Below are 21,888 nucleotides of genomic sequence, written 5' to 3'. Positions count from 1 at the left end.
AGAATTCTTTTTATTGCCACGTATATTTGCATATATTGGAAATTGCCATGGTGTGGTTGGTGCACTGTACATAAAAACAAAACGATATATATATATATATTGTCGTTTTGTTTTTATATATATATATATCATATATTAATTTCAAACATTAAGCAAAGAAACACTCAATATTCGATGTAAAATTGTTTTTTATTCCAAAAGTAACAAAAGAAAAGTTCAACTCAGGATTTGTGATGGTCAGAAACAAGTTACCGGGGAAACACCTGATCGACGCGTTCTGATTTCCGGACTACACTTCCCTGGCCGCGCTGGTAGCATCTATCAGTGCGCATGCGCGGGTCAGCCTGGCACTACGGCAGCGGAGGCGGGACACACCGCGCGCTCTCGCTTGTTTTTGTGTCGGCTCCGCGGGACCAAAGTGCCGAATGTCTCCGGATGTGAGAGGAACCGGGACCCGCACCGGGACCCGAACCGGGACCCGCAGCCAGGTACGAGCCCCAAGTGTCCGCTGTGCGTGGGACCGGAGCCCGGAGGCTCGGAGGGGGCCGGGATGAGTGCGGGTCTCCGCGGGGGGACGGGGGACCAGCGGCGGCTAGCTGCGGCTAGCTGCCGTTAGCTTCCGAGGCTAGCTGCCGTTAGCATCGGCTAGCGGCGCCCCCCACCCCTCGCAGTCCCACGCTGGACCCGGGATGTCTCTCGCCGCTTCCACGTCTCATTCCCGGTGTCTTAGTCCCTGTCCCTCCACGGTTCCCCCCCCCACAGGGGCCGGTCACACCCCCCCGCTCGGTCCCACCTCTCGGCTCCTCTCCGCCGCCTCGGACGCGTTCTCCTTCGGTCGTGAAACCGCCGGGTGTCCCCGGGACGTGTCCCCGGGACGGTGCTCCGGGGGACACGTCCCGGGGACACGCAAGCTGCGGAGGGAGGGACCGGTTCCAGCCAGAACTCTTATGGTTCGCTTAATTGGCTTAGAATGGGAAGCGAGTGGCGGCGAACAGGCGAGCATCTCCAGCTGCTGGTGGAGAACCAGTGAGGAACCAGTGAGGAGCCACTGGTTCCTCACTGGTTCCTCACTGGTTCCTCACTGGTTCCTCACTGGTTCCTCACTGGTTCCTCACTGGTTCCTCACTGGTTCCTCACTGGTTCCTCACTGGTTCCTCACTGGTTCCTCACTGGTTCCTCACTGGTTCTGCTGGGCTCCCACCAGCAGCTGTAGAACCAGTGGCTCCTGACTGGTTCCTGACTGGTTCCTGACTGGTTCCTCACTGGTTCTGCTGGGCTCCCACCAGCTGCTGTAGAACCATTGGCTCCTTACTGGTTCTCCAGCTGCTGCTGGGCTCCCACCAGTGGCTCCCCATTGGTAAACACTGGTTCCTCGAGCTGCTGGGCTCCAGCTGGAGAACCAGTAAGGAGCCACTGGTTCTACAGCTGCTGGTGGAGAACCAGTGGCTCCTCACTAGTTCCTCACTGGTTCTCCCACCAGCAGCTGGAAGAACCAGTGGCTCCTCACTGGTTCCTCACTGGTTCTGCTGGGCTCCCACCAGCTGCTGTAGAACCAGTGGCTCCTCACTGGTTCCTCACTGGTTCCTCACTGGTTCCTCACTGGTTCTGCTGGGCTCCCACCAGCAGAACCAGTGTCTCCTTACTGGTAAACGCTGGTTCCGTCTAATATCGACCACACGGACTGGTAGAGGAGAAACAACAGAACCACTCTGACTCCTTATTATCATATTTATAATCAAAGCAACAGTATTTTTTTATCCAAATTGAAGATAAAGACTCATTTGGTTTGTTTTTGTCCAGTTATAATATCAACTGGGACCATGCTATCGCCCTGTTATTGTGTAATACTTCTTAAAGTATGATTTTATTATTATAGAATGAATATTGCCTCGCTGAAGTATTTTAAACACTCTTATATTACATCTCTGGGCTGCAAGTAAGGATTATTTACACGAGTTATTATTCTCTCAAGTCCTCGCTTAATTGTTTTGTCTGTAAAATGTCAGAAGATATTCTAAAATGCCCCAAAAGTCCAGATATACCTTTTTTAAATGTCTCATTTTGTCTGAAACTAAACATTCACTCCTCACATCAGTGATGTTTGATGCTGGGCAATAAAACTAAATCAGTATTTATCACAATAACATTTAGAGCGATAGCAATACAATAACAGAGAATTGATTTACCGCCAGTTTGTAGATTTCCTTTATGAACCCAGATGAATCATTTCAGGGCTGCAGGTGACGATTATTTTCTTGATTAGTCTATAAAATATACATGTGAGGATTTTAATAATTTCTTTCTGATACGTGACAGTAAACTGATAATCTTTAGATTCCGGACAGAACGAGATCTAAATCACAAGCAGGCGTCGATGTGAGAGAGCAGAATGAAAATCTGCTGAGACGCTTAAATAAGCAGAAATCCAGGCTGAGTTACCAGAGAGGGAACAAAATGTTCTGCTCATCTTCCTGCTGTATTAATAATCATAATAATAATAGACGGTTGGATCGAAAGTGGACAGGAAGTGGGGACGTGTTTTAAAAGGGGAAGAGAACAGTTTGATTATTGAGACGAATAAAAGAAGGAGTGAAACATTCCTCTGGTTTCCTTCTCAGTCCCAAGAAACGACTGTTGAGTTGCTGTGGAGACAAATTGCCTGAAGGTGTGAATGTGGTTTGTCTAGACTCAAATCCTCTGGTGGGTGTTTATCAGCCTGTTACCCCCCCCCCCCCCCCCATCCCCTGTGTAGAGAACCTGGGCCGTGCCCCTGCATGCAGAGCGAGAGGAAAGCAGCACCAGCACAACCGGTTCAAACTGCCCTGCTTTTAATAATTAAATTATCAACCGAGCTAAAAACAATTCATTCATCCATCTGCAGCCGTCCTGTCACTGATTCCCCCCCCAAACGCCTCGGAGGGAGTCGACTTTGCTCCTTCCAGTTCGACACTCGAGGTTCATGCACTGGTTATTGTTCTACGCCTCCCTCACCCAGAGAGCTGTCATGCTGTGGGAGGGCGGAGCCACGGTCGCTTCACCAGTAACCACGGCTTTGTTCACGTTTTATAGAGTAGAATAACGTGTTGGGACCCGCCTCTGTTGATCTGTAGGAGCGCGAAGGAAACTTAAAGAAACAAACAAGGAGCTGCAGTGATTCTTTTTCAACTTCCCTGTGCCTGTGATATGTTAAAGGTGAATTACAAAACGGTATTTGTCGCTCTGTGATTATCGGAGCCCAACCACGATGGATATTTGTTGGTCAATGCCGATATTAGGCAGAAATAAATACTGATGTATCAGCCAATATATGAGTATAAATTAGGGATGTCACGAGAACCGATACCTACGATACCTTTCGATACTAAGATAACAAAACGATGCCGATGCCCAAGTTTTTGAATTACAAAACGGTATTTGTCGCTCTGTGACTATCGGAGCCCAATCACGATGGATATATGTTGGTCAATGCCGATGTTAGGCAGAAATAAATACTGATGTATCAGCCAATATATGAGTATAAATTAGGGATGTCACGAGAACCGATACCTACGATACCTGTCGATACTAACATAACAAAACGATGCCGATGCCCAAGTTTTTGAAGTACCGTAGGCACCGTCAGCTTCGATGCCAGCAGCTGTTAGCAACTTAGCATTAGCATCGGTGCTGCGCCAGTCGACGTTTACATTCTGAAAACCAAGACGGCAACTGCGGCTGCAGCGTTCGCCCCACCTCGACTTGTTTATTAAAAAGGCACAAAGAGTCGTGTATGGAAGTACTTTGCGTTTGACGCCGGGTTTACACCGGACACGGAAGCAACGCCGCCGCGCTAATCCTTAGCGCGCCGGCACATGGTTGTTTACACCGGAAGCTGAAGCGGCGCATGGGAGTGGATTGGAGCCAGCTGTTATTTTACCGTGGTATCGAAATTGGCATCGAGAATCGTGTTATTTTACTGGTATTGGCACCGACTACTGAATTTTTGGTATCGTGACACCCTTAGTATAAATGCAGACAAAACTAATTAAGATCAGTTCTGCTTTTCCTCGTTGGAGATACTGAGATCCTGTTCACAGACCTTTAGACCAGTCTTTGTTTTACAAGCTTAACTTCTGATCTATTCTCTATATGTCCTGAGCTGGTGTCCGTTCTGAATCCATTTCTATCTGACACTCGTGGGCATAGAAAGACGCCGGTCATATATTATCTTTCACCCGACCGGTGGTAAACGACCAGTTTGCTTCAATGGAGAACTAGAGTTGCAAAATGACAAGTTGTAGAGGCTGCCGATACCTCAGCATCACCTGGGAGCTAGCCTCGCCCCCCCCAGGGTTAGGGTCCATCATCTCCTCCACCCCCTATAACGTCCTCTCCTCTTCTCAGTGAGTTGCCATGGCATCAGTGCGCTTCACCGTGACGCCCACCAAGGCGGAGGACCTCCCTGGGCTGTCGGACACCTCCCCTGACATCAGCTCCCGATCGGGCGCCCGCGTGCGCTTCGGCTCCCGGGAGAGCGTCAACCGGAGCGACCCGCACAGCGAGACCTCCACCACCACCGCGGGAGGAGGAGGGGCCGAGACCCCCGATGACAGCAACACAGAGCAAGGTGAAGAACGCACGAGAATCACAAGACACACACGCACAAGTAGATCTGTTTTGAAACGTAAGAACATACATGATGAGGCGTGTTCTCGCTCTTTACGTTGGACGAACACCTGGCGAGACTGCTCCTGACTGCAGTTTGCATAAGGTGTCACTCTTTTGTGTGTGATCCCCTCATATCATCTTAACTGCTTAGGTTGACACAGTCGACTTAATCCACCTGTAAGCCAGCCGGCTGAGAAATAAGCAAGTCATGTCACACTGGCTCCAACACGGGAACCTGACGATACTTGAATAATCACTGGACAAATTCAGTAAAGACAAATCGGTGTTGGTTTGGAGGGAAATCTCTTTGAGGATGAAGGACACGTAGGAGTGAAAGCACCGACTTTAAGTTCCACCTCATTGTGATCATCAAAAACCTGCTGTTCTTTCCATTGTTTGTCCTTATTCGTAGTATTTTCTGTATCTTAACAACCGACTGCAGAATAGAAAGAGGCCTTGGGTCGGTCAGAAAGACATTCAAGCTCACAAGGGTTTGAAAAGCTCCGTGTCCAAAATGTGTTGAAAGGGAAGTCGAAAGAGAAGTGCTATTTTTAGATCCACCCTCAGGCACGTCTCAAGTCCAACAAGGCGTTTTCTTTAATGTGTTTATTGCTCTCTGGGTCATTACGCTCGCACATTTGTTTCCTGAGTAAGCGCCGGTCCCCACGGGGGCTGCCTCGGGGGGGGCCGGGACAAATTGAGCAGTAGCTCAACAACGCCACCGTCACTGCAGTGAGGCCGGCGGCGGGAACAATAACAGAAGTGAAATGTGCACCTTGTGTGATCTTAATGTAGGTTTCACATCCCCCACCTGCTGCTGCTCAGCCCTTCTCTTAATGGAAGCTGACAGCAGAAACCTTTCCACACGCGCTCAGTTCACATCTCGGGAAGCTGCACGCTCACTTCTGGGTTTCCATTTGAAACTGGGTCTTTCTCGCTCAGGACGTTAGATTCACTGTTTTCGTCAGATTTAGCCTCGGGAACCAGTGTAGAACGCAACAAGCATTACCGACCCTGATGTCTTAGCTATCAGCTTGTGCAGTTAAACTCTGTATTCTACGATTATACAAACGTTTACCTGTGGAGAGGAGACGAGCAATCTACGACAATTCCGCCACTAACAACCAAATGCTTCTATATATGAGTGATGACGTGAGGACAGTGAGCGTCTCTGATTGAAAACGTGGTCGTATGGATGTAGCCTGAGTCCAGTTTGACACGAAGACAAACACTGAACCCTTTCCTTGTGGCTGCCATGACTGGGCAGTTGTCATGTGGCAGTAATTCACTTTCCCCAAGTGTGTAAGAATAGCTGTGCTGATTCACAGGCTCAACCAAGGGGGGGGGGGGGGGGGTGATAACCGTGGAGAGATGTAACTGTATTAGCTTCACTGATCCACTCAAGCAGTGGCATAGTAGTGAGGAAGCCCCACGTTGTTCAATGAGCTTCCATAAATAGAAATGGAGCTGGTTAATCCGATTTGAGCTTCGATCAGTTGTGATGCTGTGGCTGTTGTTGGGAGAACGCACACCTCCCTCTCCTTCTGTCCGTCTCTCCGTCTCTCAGTCTCTCACCCACGCAAAGAATCCATCAGCGTTTGCCCGGCGGCTGAAAGAGAAAAGCAGCGAGCGCACGGGAGCGATGCTGCAGGTTTAAACACGAACGAGTCGAGATCCTGAAGAGGAGAAGAGGCTGGAGGAAGAGGGTTATTTTCAGAAAGGTCAAAAGCCTGGTGATCCGTTAGTTCTGATGCCAATTGAGTTAGATGTTGAATTTGATGTCCACACACGCACACCTGGCTCCAGTAGCTTTCTGTGTTACACAGACACACACAGGCATGGCACTGAGGTGTGCTGATCTCCTCTCCTCTTGGGAACACGCACACTGTGGACAGCTGTGTTCCTCCGTGTTAACTTGAGCGTGAACGCTGCAGTTATTTACAGGACTGTTGTTTTTCTCTGCAGAGGCAAAGACAGCAAAAGGGCGAAAGAGTGTGTTGTCCACAAATATTCATAGATGAGCAGAAGCCCACGATCATGCCTGTGTCGGTCGTATGGAGTGTAAATGGTGAAAAACGTCTTTCACAAGTTCTCAAAGCTCGAGCTGATGTCGTCATGCGTCTTGTTTGTTCGACCAAGTGTTGAAAACCTTCAGTCAACAATCGTAGAAAAGTCACAGGTGAGAAACAGGATCTGCAGGATTTTGACTCAAGACAAGAACAACTTTTTATTTTATTTCCTTGTCATTGTTGGATCTTTAAAATGTCCGAAAATAGTGAAGAAACATAATAACGTATAAGGCCTTTCTCTATTTGTCTGGTTTTGTCAGACCAACTTGTAATTTTTTTAGCCAAAAATCAAGATTGAAACATTCAACAGGATGTTTACATGTTCATATATTTATATAGATAACATTGGCAAGGATTCCTAAGGTGTTATCAAACCATAATAACATAGAAATGTAATTGAGGCTTGATATTTTACAGTTCATTCATAAACCTTATTGTATATATAAACATAAATGCCCATCGCCTCTAGATTGTTCATTCTATAATGTAAATAGATCTGCAAATATGCTGATACAATGTCTGTGTCAGGCTCAAATCCACTGATTAATCAATTGAGCTCTATAATTAATGAATCGCTTCACATCAGGTCATAAACAACAAGCACAGATTCATTCTCTACTGAACGACAGAAGGGAAACGTGACATCAGGCCGAGTCCGTCAGGCTGAGACAGTCTGAGCATTCAGGAAGTGTTGAAACCAAAAGACACCGACACTGTCTCTGATGAACAGGTTAGACGTTCAACATTCCAGAGGGACACTCGATCTGCGTCTGACTAACGAGTGAACTTCTCTCACGAGAATCTGTGCTCATCCAAAACACCTTCTCACGGTATGAAGGAAAACAGTTAGATAAGAAATCCCAATGAGCAAGTTGGTTAATCTTCTCCCACCGTGACAACCTGCCTCGGCCGCTGAATATTAACCAGCAGTTTCCCACTCTGTCTCCGGGCCACGTGAAGGAATGTGTTGGGAAGTCGCCGCCCACCAGCCACATGCTGGTATTTTGTTCTTGTGTAACCAGCAGATGCTCTGTTCTAAAAATGTAGCTGATGCATTGTGGGATGTTTCAGCACTTGTGTGTTGTGCAGTTTTCTGTCTGGGCTCTCGAATATTAATTCATCTTTAAGCAGTGGTTCATAAATTGATCGGCTTATAATCCCTTAAATGAAACTTTTTCTGTACAGTTATTATGAACGAGGTTGTGAGTAGATTTGAAGAGATGAGTGTTACTGGTTTTTCTATAGAAGGAGAAGAATCCCATTAAATTCAATCAAGCTGGATAAACACCAGATGTCAGTCAATCATATCTGACACCAATATATTGTCCGATATATATATTTAATAAATAAATAATCAATGATTCCTAAGATGTTGTTTGAAACCCTTACGACCAAGACATGTAGTTGAGGCTTGATACTTTACAAGTTTATTATGAATAACCACGAATACAAAGAAAACACAACAACAACAGCCAAAGTGTTTTTCTGCATTATTTATCCTGTAATATAAAAGTTTATATATTTTCCAACTTAAATGCTGAAACCGAAGTGAACGGCTTGAATCGGCTGATTGTGATTGAGCATTTGATAAATCATTTGTGTGTTAACTTGAGACAAAGAGACTCACTCAGAATTAAGGCGACAACAAAGAGCAACAATCTTATTTACACACAACACAACGTTGTTATCACAGTCGACTCCTTCCTCCACGAATCGGGTCTGGAGTCCTGTCGTGTGTCGTGCGTCCTTCACTCGAGTGCATCGCTGCATCCGGCCGCTCGCTGCCGTCAGCCTGAGAGTGAGGCGGGGGGGAAGTGATGCTGCTGACTCAGCGGCTGCTGATGATGCAGAGGCCTGTGCTGACTGAGGTGGAACTGAATCCGTGACAATGTATGAAGCTGTGCGTGTCTGCGGGAGGGAGAAACGAATCTGAGAGCGACTCGACCTCAGAGAGCCGTGGGGACGGGATGAAGATGTTGAAGACGCTGTGTGTCTCTTCTACTTTGTCTCATTCTGTCTTTATCTGTGTCCAGGTGATGGAAACTCTAAAATCTCCAGCGTGTACATCAACAACAGCCACGGGGTCGATGATGATGATTTCTACGACAGAAACTTGGCCTTATTTGAGGTTCGCAATGCAACACATTTTAATCATGTTGTAAATATTCTTAAAAAATTATCATTTTAGTTTTTATAGATTTAAAAAGTCCCTGGAAACTTGTTTTCTATCTCCAACAATGTATTAAACAAGTCTTTTAATATCCCCGTCCCATCTGGCTCCCTCCATCCATCCTTTCTTTCCTCCATCTTTCTGCATCTTCACCCACTTGTTCACCCTTCCACTCTTTCTCTTTATTTCCCTGTCCCTGCTCTTTCTCTTCCACCTTCCCTTCCTCCTTGTTGTTTCTTCCTTACCCCCCCATCTTCCTCACCCGTTCTCGTCTACCCTCTTCTTCTTCATCTCACAGGAGGAGATGGACACTCGGCCGAAGGTGTCCTCTCTTCTCAGTCGTCTGGCAAACTACACCAACCTGACCCAGGGGGCCAAGGAGCACGAGGAGGCCGAGAGCATCGGTGAGAAGAAGAAACCTGGCAAGGTAAACCTCAAAGTCTTCAGGAGAACTTTCAAAGATACAGTAAGTGATAAAAGCAAAGGGAAGCACGTAACACAGCTGCTGCCACTATAAAATAATCTTATCAGAACTTTATAGAGTTGTTCTGATTCCAATACCAGCTTCGGAAACGCCCCAGACACAAATGCATGTTAAGAAATATATTTGTTTCCCTTGGATGAAACAACAATTTACTTTTCCGGGAAATCCATGTTGATTCAGATCAAACAAATCTAAAATACACAGTTATTTTCTGCACAAATGATCTTTAGCCCTTTGAACAACATAACGATATAAAAGGTAAAGACACAAGACGAATCCCTTGAGATTCACATTAAAGATTAAACCCGGAGTCCCTGTGAAACCTTTAACTATCGACCTCTTGACCCGCCGTCTGCAAGTGAAAGTTCAGGAGGTCGTCCCCCTGATCCGCTCTGAAACCTCGGCTGATCCGGAGCCGAGTCGCCCAGATGAGACTCTGTGATCCCCGACCCGGCTCTGATTGTTTGCAGGATCTTATTTGCCGACAGCAGCCGGGGAAAGTCGAACAAAAACATCTTTGATCCTCCTTCCAGCCACAATGAGTGTTCAGGATAAACATTAACTTCAGTCCCGTGTGTTATGGTGGTGTAGCGTCAGGGCTTAACTTATTAAAATAGATACATGCAGGGCTCCAGACTAACGTTTTGGCTTAGGAGCACTGTGCTCCTAACCCAGAAAAATTGGGAGCACCAGCAAAAATCTAGGCGCACCACTATAAAACGTTGGCCAAACCAAGTAATACTACTATTGATCAATGTTAACAACCTGGAATAACATGTTTGAACAGATTATAAAAGGTAAGGCATGACCTTGCTTAGATAAAGGCCTACATTGATAGGTGGAAAATAATTGCACGGTATTTTAGGTGGTTTAGATGGTAGGGGAAGTAGGACAAATCACACCATTTGTTTTAACCAAATTCTTTATTACTCAGACTGCTCTTGTACCTGCAGTCAACTGTTGAAAAATAAATAACAAGAATATTATAACATTAAGAAACCATGGTGACACTCACAGATCAGGATTGATTTTGACATTAATAGCTATAAATATAATCAGTTTTACGGTCATGATCAGTAGAACAACATATTACTATCTACTACATGTGCCATAGTGTTACAACACTATATATATAAAGTCCTTTCTTAATAACTTAACATCATACGTAAGAATGGCCTCACAGATCAGTATTAATTTTGACATTAATAGCTAAAAATATAATCAGTTTTACAGTCACGTGGATCTTATTATTTCTAGCGCTCATACCAGCTTATGACTTGGTTCTGCAGCCCATTATCTAGGCGCACACCTGAAATTTTTGCTTATATTTATAGGTGCACGCGTGCGACCGTGATTTCAAATCAAGTCGCACGGCCAAAATTCCAGTCGCATATGCGACCAGATCAGTCGCAGTCACGAGCCCTGTACATGAATGAAGTAGTTCACTGAGAGTACAGAATTAATCATACATTTATATTAACGGGATGACTAAATAGAAAATCAATCTGGTAAAATGTAGCTAAAGGTAATAGAGTGCTTATAAAGATGGACGCGGGTCTCCACCTCCTCACTCACGATGTTCTATCCTGTTTATATGATATTAAAGACGTGGTCACAGCTGAGTTCTCCTCACGTTCTGTGCCGTGTTTGGCTTCTGACGCCGACTCTTCTCGTTCCCTCCAGGCGCCGCAGATGGGGACCTTCATGGGCGTCTACCTGCCGTGCCTGCAGAACATCTTCGGCGTCATCCTGTTCCTGCGGCTGACCTGGGTGGTGGGGAACGCCGGCGTGCTGCAGGCGCTCTCCATCGTCTTCATCTGCTGCTGCTGTGTGAGTGCTGGGCTCCGATGGAAGACGGGATCAGACGGGTGATTTAAAAACCTTCTAACTTGAGCTGTTTGTCTCTTTTCTCCACTTCAGACGATGTTGACTGCGATATCGATGAGTGCGATCGCCACTAACGGAGTCGTACCAGGTATGTTTTCACCTCCTCTCCTCTCCTCTCCTCTCCTCTCCTCTCCTCTCCTCTCCTCTCCTCTCCTCTCCTCTCCTCTCCCCTCTCCTCTCCTCTCCCCTCTCCTCTCCTCTCCTCTCCTCTCCTCTCCTCTCCTCTCCTCTCCTCTCCTCTCCTCTCCTCTCCTCTCCTCTCCTCTCCTCTCCTCTCCTCTCCTCTCCTCTCCTCTCCTCTCCCCTCTCCTCTCCCCTCTCCTCTCCTCTCCTCTCCTCTCCTCTCCTCTCCTCTCCTCTCCTCTCCTCTCCTCTCCTCTCCTCTCCTCTCTCCTCTCCTCATCGCTGTGACCTCCCTCATCAAACCTCCAGTTAAATCTCACCTTGAAGTCTTGACCTTTGATTCGTGGAGGTACGACTTGCTGCTCCTCATCCGTCGGCTGTCGAGCATCATTAACACGTCTGTATTAACTCGGTCAGAGACAGTTCACTCCCCCACCCGGTCCCAACTGTCCCGTCACGTAACAGCAACCGTTGAGTCGTTTTTGTCGCTTTGTGAATCCTCCAGGTTGTTCTCCTTCCCGTCCTCCTGCTGCCATTTGATGAAGTGCATATTTGTCCTGTAATAAATGTTGTTTCTTTTTGTCCCGTCTCTCCCTCTGTCCACTTCTCCCTCTCTGTCTGCACACAACATTAAATACCCAGGACATTTATCCGCCATTGACCTCTCACTAAAACGCCACTAGCCGAGTCTCCTAAACGCCAAAGTAGTGAGATATTTCCACGAGCATGTGACATTGTAATAACCGAACATAGAAAGCTAAACTCTTGGTAGGTAACATAGATAATTAACGTCTAACTTGTCTTACACACATTTAATTTCCATACGCTCGTGCTCTCTCACCATCTAGATCCAGATGGTAGTAGACACTGTGTGAACGTTGTTAACTGTGGTTAAAACAGAGGCCGTAAATAAAGATGGACGACATGACAGCTCCTCTCAAGTCCTGTCACCGTAGATTTAATTCTGTTTAATTCATTCAGATCCAAAATGAGTCCTGCTGATGAAATCTTGACCATAACAGAGGTCAGTAGTTTATAGGTTGTGTCTTGAGGATCTGGATTCTTTTAGCTTCTGTTTCCTACGTCCATCTTTATTTACAGTCTATGGATGAAAGTAAAGAAACCAAAAGTGTTTGGATTCACAAATCTACTGAGACTCAAGCTGTTTGGTTGTTTAACTTTTTTATTTTGAGTTCATGAAGTTTCTCCGTTGGCAAACTTCCTGAGCGGCTGTCACAACGGTTTCAGTTCATCTGTTGAATATGTTGTTGTGTTACATCAACATTAACTCAAACCTGCAACACTACAATCACAACGTTGTGTTGCCTGTTTGTCCGATGTACACACACTCTTTGTTTGATGTGCATGTTGGAAACCAAACACTGATTTCTGCACTTTGACTCCGTCGTGAACTTGTTGATTCTGTTTCTGATCGACTCCTTCTCGTGATCTGGTTGGAACTGGTTTCAAATTGTATCTGAGCTCACGTGGAGTTTGAGCTGCGTAGATACGATTTCACCAAAGATCTGCTCTGTCTTCTGGAACCCCCCCCCCCCCCCCCCCACCTCCTAACATCAAATTGTTACTAACCATCCATTCCATCTCTCTTTTATGTCCCATCTCCTCTTCTTATCTTTCCTTCTCCTCCTCTTCTCCTCCTCATCGCCTTCCTCCCTTATCTTTTATGTTTCTTCTTCTGTCGTTCTACCCTGATGTTCCACCTGCCTCGCTCTCTCTCTCTCTCCCTCCCTCTCTCTCTCTCTCTCTGCACCCCTCTCCAGCGGGAGGCTCGTACTTCATGATCAGCCGCTCTCTGGGTCCGGAGTTCGGGGGGGCGGTGGGCATCTGCTTCTACCTGGGAACCACCTTTGCTGGAGCCATGTACATCCTGGGCGCCATCGAGATCCTGCTGGTGGGTTCCTCCTCCTTCTCCTCTTCATTACGAGAAGCTATTGTTGTTGTTGTTGTCGTTTTCTTTTCACCACCACGATGTGTGATGTTACTCTAGTCGGCATCAGCGCCCATTCTGCAAGGGTTTGATCATAACATTACTTTAATTTCCCTCCCTCCCCCCAGATGTACATAGCACCCAAGGCGGCCATCTTTGAGTCCAACTCCCCCGAGGGCGAAGCGGCGGCCATGTTGAACAACATGCGTGTCTACGGCTCCATCTGTCTCCTTCTCATGTCCCTGCTGGTCTTCGTGGGCGTCAAGTACGTCAACAAACTAGCCTCCATCTTCTTGGCGTGCGTCATCGTCTCCATCGTTTCCATCTACGCCGGAGCGCTGGTCTCCGCCTTCAAACCGCCGCAGTTTCCGTAAGTATTGATTTAAACGACGCCGACCAGTCGCTAGACTCTCCCCCGTGCTGACCGAGGTGTGTGTGTGTGTGTGTGTGTCCGCAGCGTGTGCATGCTGGGAAACCGAACCATCAACGGGCACGCCATCGTGGACAGCGAGTGTGCGAAGACGCTCCTGCTGCCGGCCGGCGAGCCCGAGGAGAGCGACCACGCCAACTTCACCATCAGCACCGGTGGGTTCAGTGACACTCCACAGCTCAGTCGCTTCCATTCAGATTTCATCACCTCCTGTTGTCCGTCCCGATAGAAAACAGCACGGCCGCCCCGACCTTTGACCCCGGCCACATTCCTGCCCTGGTGGAGTTCACCACGTCTCTGTGGAAGCAGTTCTGCCGCGGCCCCGAGCTCAACGCCTCCTGCGACGAGTACTTCACGTCCAACAATTTCTCTCAGATCGAAGGGATCCCCGGTCTGGCAAGTGGGATCATTTCAGGTAGAGTGTGTGTGTGTGTGTGTGTGTGTGTGTGTGTCTGTGTGTGTGTGTTTATGAGTGTGTATGTGTAAAGCTGTTTTCACACATGAACTTCGGGTTATTCCTCTGCGAAATATAGAAATGAGTACATAAAGCATTAAGTACTCAAAAGGCACAAGAATGAGTGTTAAAATATGGGAAATATATTTAAGTTTGTATTTACAGACGTCAGTTTTTTCATTATTGAAAATCAACAATTACTATATATTATATCACCTCAATATTAACAGTTATGTACCACTTCAGATTGTCCAAAACATTTCCTTGTTCTTTCATTCTCATATTCATACAGACGACATTGGTCTATAATATATAACAGGCTATCTACATTTAATTTTAAAATACAATATTATAAAGTTAGACGGGAAAGCTGAAAGATGAACACATCAACATCGGTGTGATAAGTAATAATAACCAACACTTGTTGAATCTTCTCCTCACAGAGAACGTGTGGAGCTCCTACGTCAGTAAAGGGGACGTGGTGGAGAAAGCCTCCGTCAGCTCCTCTCACTTTGCCCCCCCCGCCTCCAACCACCAGCCCTACGTGTTTGCTGACATCACCACCTCCTTCACGCTGCTGGTCGGCATCTTCTTCCCCTCGGTCACAGGTACGCACACATTCCTGCTTTCTGTCATCTTCTCTTCCCGAAACGCTCGACCAGCGATCGATCCCCGGTTCTTCTTCATGCCTTTTTCCACCTCAGGAATAATGGCTGGCTCCAACCGGTCGGGCGACCTGAAGGATGCTCAGCGCTCAATCCCCATCGGAACCATCCTCGCCATCCTCACCACCTCCATCGTCTGTATCCTTTCAGCACGGAACACCAGTTTCTTTTTTCTTTTGACTTGTTAACTTACCTGAAATGATCTGTTACAATAATTTGCACATCAAATGAAAACCTCCTCACTTCAGCTTTATTTATCACTGCTTTCATTTGATTGGCCGGTTGTTTCCCTGAGCGCCTCGTCCAGATCTGACCAGTGTGGTTCTGTTCGGCGCCTGCATCGACGGCGTGGTCCTCCGAGACAAGTCAGTCCGACACCTTGAACCCGTCTCTTTGTGTTTGTGTGATCCAGTCTCTCTGTTCCCTCTGACGTGTGTTTTTCCCTCCTGCAGGTTTGGCGACTCGGTGAAAGGGAACCTGGTGGTGGGGACTCTGGCGTGGCCGACGCCCTGGGTCATCGTCATCGGCTCCTTCTTCTCCACGTGTGGCGCCGGCCTGCAGTCGCTGACCGGGGCGCCGCGACTCCTGCAGGCCATCGCCAAGGACAACATCATCCCCTTCCTCCGGGTTGGAGCTGCAAATAATGATCCATATCCACGTGGTAGTCGTTAGAAAGTGTTTCCTGAAGACACTGACTGTCCCTTTGTGCGTTTGTCCCCTGGTCCAGGTGTTTGGACACGGGAAGGCTAACGGAGAACCCACCTGGGCCCTGCTGCTGACCGGCCTGATCGCTGAGCTGGGGATCCTCATCGCCTCTCTGGACCTGGTGGCTCCCATCCTCACAATGTGAGACACAGCTGTGTGTCAGTGGGGGGGGGGGAGGGATATCTCACACTTGTTATTAATATGATTGATTCATTTTCTCTCCATCCAGGTTCTTCCTGATGTGCTATCTGTTCGTGAACCTGGCCTGTGCCCTCCAGACGCTCCTGAGGACGCCCAACTGGAGACCACGCTTCTCCTACTACCACTGGTATGTACACACACACACACACACACACACACACACACACACACACACACACACACACACACACACACACACTACATCACAGCCTTACACGAGCACTGATCTCTGCCTCTTGTGTCCAGGACCTTGTCGTTCTTGGGGATGATCATCTGCCTGGCGCTGATGTTCATTTCCTCTTGGCTCTACGCAATCATCGCCATGGTGATCGCAGGCATGATCTACAAATATATCGAGTACAACGGGTATGTTGCCATGGAGATGTGTCCCCTGGATAGCGGCTTGTCTGGGGAGGTCGAAGAATACACATGACATATCAGAGTATTTAAATCTTCATATCCTTGTGTATATATTTATATGTTCCTTGTGTGTGTGTGTCAGAGCGGAGAAAGAGTGGGGGGACGGGATCCGCGGCCTGTCACTCAGTGCTGCCCGCTACGCCCTCTTGAGGTTGGAAGAGGGACCACCACACACCAAGAACTGGAGGTACTGAACCACAACAAGATCTTAAGATGAGGGACAATGATGCTGGAAACAAAACAACTTTCAGCTAATGGCTAAATACACCTGCATGTATCCCAATTCTATTCTTACTGCTTTCAAAATTATTATATGATGATTTTCTGTAGAGCGTGTAGAGACAGACGGGATTTATTTTACTGATTCAAGTTTTCTATTTATAGTTATGATTGAATTCTATTTATATAACGGTAAATTGAATGTCGACTCCAGGTCTGAAAAGCAAAGTGCCTAAAACCTGTATTCTCTTGCCTGGCCAGCAGAGGGCGACTCCACTGGTAGTTTCTATCGAAGTCAATGAGAAAGTGATTCTAGTAGTTCTCTGTCAGGCTCCGCCCCCTCCTCCTTCAAATATGGATTCTTCTAATTAAAAACCAAGGTGGCAAAATGCAACGTGAATGTTTTAATATTCACAGAACACAGATCCTCTCGATCTCCCGGGTGAATCCACGTGTTGCTCTATCTCCTTCAGGCCTCAGCTCTTAGTGCTGCTGAAGCTCGATGAAGACGCCCACGTGAAGTCTCCTCGCCTGCTGACCTTCGCCAGCCAGCTGAAGGCGGGGAAGGGTCTGACCATCGTGGGCACCGTCGTGTCTGGAAACTTCCTGCAGAGCTACGGAGAGGCGCTCGCCGCCGAGCAGGTCGGGAGAAGAAGATCCTCGCGAAGCTTTGTTGCTCTAGAAACAGTTTTCCTGATCTCACCTGTGTTTGTTCCTGTTCAGACTCTGAAGCACCTGATGGACAAGGAGCGCGTGAAGGGCTTCTGCCAGTGCATCGTGGCCCAGAAGCCTCGCGAGGGCATCAGTCACATGATCCAGTCCAGCGGCCTGGGAGGCATGAAGCCCAACACGGTGGTGATGGGCTGGCCTCACGCCTGGAGGCAGAGCGAGGACCCTCAGTCCTGGAAGACCTTCATCAGTGAGTCCTCCAGCGCTGAGCCTGTCACGTCTGCTGCTGCTGCTGTTCACTAAACTCACTAAACCCCCCCCCCCCTGTTCTTTCCAGACACCGTGCGGGTGACCACGGCCGGCCACCTGGCGCTGCTGGTTCCCAAAAACATCTCCCTGTTCCCTAGCAACAGCGAGCCCTGCACCGAGGGCTACATCGACGTCTGGTGGATCGTCCACGACGGGGGGATGCTCATGCTGCTGCCGTTTCTCCTGCGCCAGCACAAGGTCCCTGAACGCATCTTCAATATCTGTATCAAATCTGAGAGGATGTGGTGCTTCGAGCAGCTGTGTTTGACTGTACTCCCCCCCCCCCCCCCCCCTCAGGTGTGGCGTAAGTGTGGGATGAGAATCTTCACAGTGGCCCAGATGGAGGATAATTCAATCCAGATGAAGAAGGACCTGGCGACTTTCCTCTATCACCTCCGCATCGAGGCCGAGGTGGAAGTGGTGGAGATGGTGCGTTGGTGACACACACTAGTTATTGTCACACACACACACACACACACACACACACACCTTTGTTTGGAAAGACGTCTCACTCTGTTGGATTTGTTGGAACCGAAGCAGCACTCGGTTCACCTGTGGTTTCACAGGGTGAAGGTCCTTCCCTCACAGATACCGCTGAGAGTCAACAGAAGAACTTGTCTCCACACAATCTTCACGATCTTTCTGTTTCCTCTGCTCTTCTCTCAGCACGACAGCGACATCAGTGCGTACACGTACGAGCGGACCCTGATGATGGAGCAAAGATCCCAGATGCTCCGACAGATGAGACTTTCTAAATCCGACCGGGAACGAGAGGTGAGAAAAGTCCAACTGTACGTGAACATTAAAACCCAGGGGAACCTGAACTGTACGTGTGACTCGGGATCCGTGATTAGATGATCGGCTTTGAGTCGTTGTCAACATGAACATGAGTTGTGTGCCAGATGAGTCGTAACACACTCACATCTTATTCTATCTTGTGAATGTCGTGCATCATTTTAGCAGGGAAACCCTGGTAGCAGCAGCAGTAGGCCAGAGGCAGGTGGCGCTACAAAGTCTCAGGTGAGGTCAGTGGTTATGGACAGACGTGAGTTCATGAATTTAATCAAATTGTAGAAGAAGAAGAGTTAAAAGACGCAGGAAACTCCGGAAGGTTTCACACAGTTTGAGCCGTTAGACGAGCTGATTTTATAGAATCTTTGAATGTTAGTTATCGTCTCAGAATTAAATCAGTTACGTGATCAAATCAAATCAGATATAGAAGCAAATATAAAGCAAAACACACTTGTGTTAAAAAAGCCCCAACGACAGTTTCCTCTCAACGAATGTGTGAAATGTGACTTCATGATATTAAGATGTAGAAATGCTTAGAGTAGAACTTTGAGTGTTAGGACAGATAAATAAAGTCGTACTGTTATTAGAAGAAAGTCGTGATGTTAGTATTAAGAATAATATTGCAATGTTACGAGAAAGAAATGTAATTTAATGAGGATAATGTTTTAATAACACGAGGAAAACATTTGTAGTTTTACAAGAATGAATTCGTAATGTTTTGAGAATAAAGTTGAAATATTAGAGTTTTTTATTACTGAATATCATGTTTTTATTATCAAATTACAACTTATACCCATAATATTAGACGAGCTGATTTTATAGAATCTTTGAATGTTTGTTATCGTCTCAGAATTGAATCAGTTCTGTGTAAAATGTTTGAGAAAATCATATCAGATATAGAAGCAAATATAAAACAAAACACACTTGTGCCCCAACAACAGTTTCCTCTCAACGAACGAATGTGTGAAATGTGACTTCGTGTTAATAAGATGTAGAAATGCTTAGAGTAGAACTTTGAGTGTTAGGACAGATAATAAGTATTAATTAATGAGAGTATTGAGAATAATGTTGCAATGTTGCGAGAAAGAAATGTTGTAATTTAATGAGGATAATGTTTTAATAATACGAGGTAAACATTTGTAGTTTTACAAGAATGAATTCGTAATGCTGTGAGAATAAGGTTGACGTATTAGAGCTTTACTGAATATTATCATGTTTTTCTTATCGAAGTTATACCCGTAATATTACAACATTATCCTTGAAATGTTTTCTTCAACAGGATCCTGATGCTCAGTCGTAGTTTCCACATAAAATGTATTGTTGAAATCTAATTTAAGACAAAAAAAAACATGTTAAATGATAGAAATTCTGCATTTTAGAGAAAAATATTACATAAATGGCATTTGTTTTAATCCGTTGTGAGAATCAATCCAAACTCTATTAAAGCTGCTGTTGTCTCCCTTTGCCTCAGAGGGTTCGCTGGAGTTTTGATGATGTAAGTTTTCCGGTGAAGCTTCGGCTCGGTGACGTAGAGCAGCTCCGACGTTAGTCGTCTCGTTCTAGAATCGCAGCAAAGACGTTTTCTCACTCGCACGGTTTGGATCAGCTGCGAGTTCTGTGGAATCCTTCAGAAAAACACAAAAACAAAGTGTGAATTTGTGTAAATAACCCGTACAGTTATTTTTCTTAAGGTTTATGGTTTAACTCATGGTTTAAACTGTGACTAAAAATGCACGTAGACTGAATTGAAGCAAATCTGGACCTGCCTGAAACCTGTATTCCCTCAAATGGCCAGCAGGGGGCTCGAGAACTGCAAACTTTATTGTTTTCAGACTTTAAAAATCCCAAATATCTTAAAAATTCAGCCGTTCTTCTTTCTGTTGTTTATCTGAAGGATTCATTTCACAGTTCTCGTTGCATCACTCACTTCTGAATCTCAGAAGCCTTTTGATTCAGCTCGTGTCCCTGTAGTTGTTCCCCAGAGCGACCTCTGTTCCCTCTCGTTAGCACGTTAGGTGACCTTGTGTTGTAGTCGAGTCCCCCCCCATCCCCCCCGGTGCAGGAGTCAGCTCTGACTCCTGCTAGAGGAGGCGCACAGGTAAAGGGTTCCATGAGTAGAAGAGGGAGGAGTCAGAACACAAAGGTCCAGAAGGTGACGAGGTGAGAAACCACCTGTTTGTCTCTGTCCCTCAGGCCCAGCTGGTGAAGGACAGGAACTCCATGCTGCGTCTGACGAGCATCGGGTCGGACGAGGAGGACGACACAGACGGCGGCGAGCGAGAGAGGGCGGCGAGCGGCGGCGGTGATGGCGAAGGAGGAGGCGGCGGCGGCAGCGGTAACTGCGAACACAACCGTCGAGTTCAGATGACCTGGACCAAACAGAGGACTTTGCACTACAGGGCGGCGCACTCCGGATGCTCCACCCCCGAAGGCTTCAGAGACATGCTCAGCATCAGGCCGTGAGTGGAGCGTCTTCACAAGGTCACAGACCGGACGCCAGAAAACATCCAGTCGAGAGTTCAGCCGATGTGACCGGATCTGAGCAGCGTTTCAAAGTGTGCGAGTGTCTTCAGTAAAGTCTGTTGTTGAGCTGCTCTGTGTTTCTTCTCCTGCAGCGATCACTCCAACGTCAGGAGGATGCACACCGCCGTCAAGCTCAACGAGGTCATCGCCAACAAGTCCCACGACGCCCGACTGGTCCTGCTCAACATGCCAGGGCCCCCCCGCAACGCCGAGGGAGACGAGAACTGTATCCTCCTCACCGCCGGCTTCTCCAGGAAGCTCCGAGTCGCTCTGTTTGTGTGTCTGTTGTCTCCTCTGTAACCAAAAGGCTTGTGTTTCCCTTGACTCGTTGGACCAGACATGGAGTTCCTGGAGGTCCTGACAGAAGGACTGGAGCGCGTGCTGTTGGTCAGAGGCGGAGGAAGTGAGGTCATCACCATCTACTCCTGATTGGACAGAAGAGAGGAATCCAGCGTTAAAGAAGGGAGACGGGGGGGGGGGGGGGGGGGGGGGTGTCCCGAAAAGAGAGACAGTCATTGGCTGCAGCGTCGAACCGGCCCTCATCCTTTCCTTCTGTTCACGTTCCTCTCACCACGAGGGTTTCCATTCCGCAGAAACACAATTCCATCAATGCGAAAAAAAGGAAAAACCAGAAAAATACGAGTGTGTGTGTGTGTGTGTGTGTGTCTGAATGTTTGTCGGCTTGTGGGAGAAGGGACCAGCGTTGTGCGACAGCTGAGGGACCAGTGAGGAACCAGTGAGGAACCAGTGAGGAACCAGTGAGGAACCAGTGAGGAACCAGTGAGGAACCAGACTCCAGAGGGCGGGAGGCTCCGAGCGTCTGAACAGACTCAGGGTTTCTTTTTGTACAGAATGTATTTTGGAAGCAGACGTGACGGCTCTGAGCGTCGAGTGTGTTTCGTGTTTCCTGAAAGACGCAGAAATGTTCTTATCGTACTTCCGAGTCTTTCGTGCTACGTCCACCAAAACGTCGGCGAGCTTCTGTAAAATCTCTTTACTTGAAATCAATCAGTTCCAGCCTCGGTTCTTCAGATCTCCACCAGAACCGAATCCACAGTGAAGTTTAAAGTGGGTTCGGCTTAAAGTGGTTAAAATGGTTTCGGCTCAGACGGTCAAAACAAAGATGGGCGACGTGTCTCCGCTTCCTCCCGTTGTTCAATATGAACCCGGCCA

At 47.3% G+C, this 21,888-nt stretch overlaps 1 protein-coding gene across 1 annotated transcript; it reads left to right on the top strand.

The window, feature by feature from the left end:
* The first annotated feature begins 391 nt into the window (after nucleotides 1-391).
* On the top strand, nucleotides 392-21,181 carry LOC132996023 (solute carrier family 12 member 6-like). The gene is made up of 26 exons (XM_061066320.1): nucleotides 392-488; nucleotides 4,384-4,606; nucleotides 8,750-8,844; nucleotides 9,185-9,313; nucleotides 11,054-11,200; nucleotides 11,291-11,345; nucleotides 13,162-13,292; nucleotides 13,457-13,698; nucleotides 13,786-13,913; nucleotides 13,988-14,173; nucleotides 14,656-14,820; nucleotides 14,917-15,015; nucleotides 15,185-15,242; nucleotides 15,330-15,504; nucleotides 15,605-15,723; nucleotides 15,812-15,910; nucleotides 16,030-16,149; nucleotides 16,286-16,390; nucleotides 16,896-17,064; nucleotides 17,146-17,341; nucleotides 17,429-17,598; nucleotides 17,698-17,829; nucleotides 18,067-18,174; nucleotides 20,386-20,651; nucleotides 20,808-20,941; nucleotides 21,053-21,181. Exons 2-26 carry the CDS (start codon nucleotides 4,393-4,395, stop codon nucleotides 21,142-21,144), a joined length of 3,534 nt encoding a protein of 1,177 aa, XP_060922303.1. The 5' UTR covers nucleotides 392-488; nucleotides 4,384-4,392; the 3' UTR covers nucleotides 21,145-21,181.
* The last annotated feature ends 707 nt before the right edge of the window (nucleotides 21,182-21,888 follow it).

This window comes from Limanda limanda, chromosome 22 (assembly GCF_963576545.1).
Source record: "Limanda limanda chromosome 22, fLimLim1.1, whole genome shotgun sequence".
Classification (NCBI taxonomy): domain Eukaryota; kingdom Metazoa; phylum Chordata; class Actinopteri; order Pleuronectiformes; family Pleuronectidae; genus Limanda; species Limanda limanda.
The sequence above is the reverse complement of the archived record's forward strand: the minus strand, read 5'-3'. Positions and strand labels throughout refer to the sequence as shown.

Excerpts from the sequence above, each read along its gene's own strand:
- LOC132996023 (XM_061066320.1), top strand. The coding sequence starts at position 4,393 with ATGGCATCAGTGCGCTTCACCGTGACGCCCACCAAGGCGGAGGACCTC. Across the intron at positions 15,911-16,029 it reads CGCTTCTCCTACTACCACTG|GACCTTGTCGTTCTTGGGGA; the intron begins GTATGTACACAC and ends TCTTGTGTCCAG. Across the intron at positions 17,830-18,066 it reads AGGTGGAAGTGGTGGAGATG|CACGACAGCGACATCAGTGC; the intron begins GTGCGTTGGTGA and ends CTCTTCTCTCAG.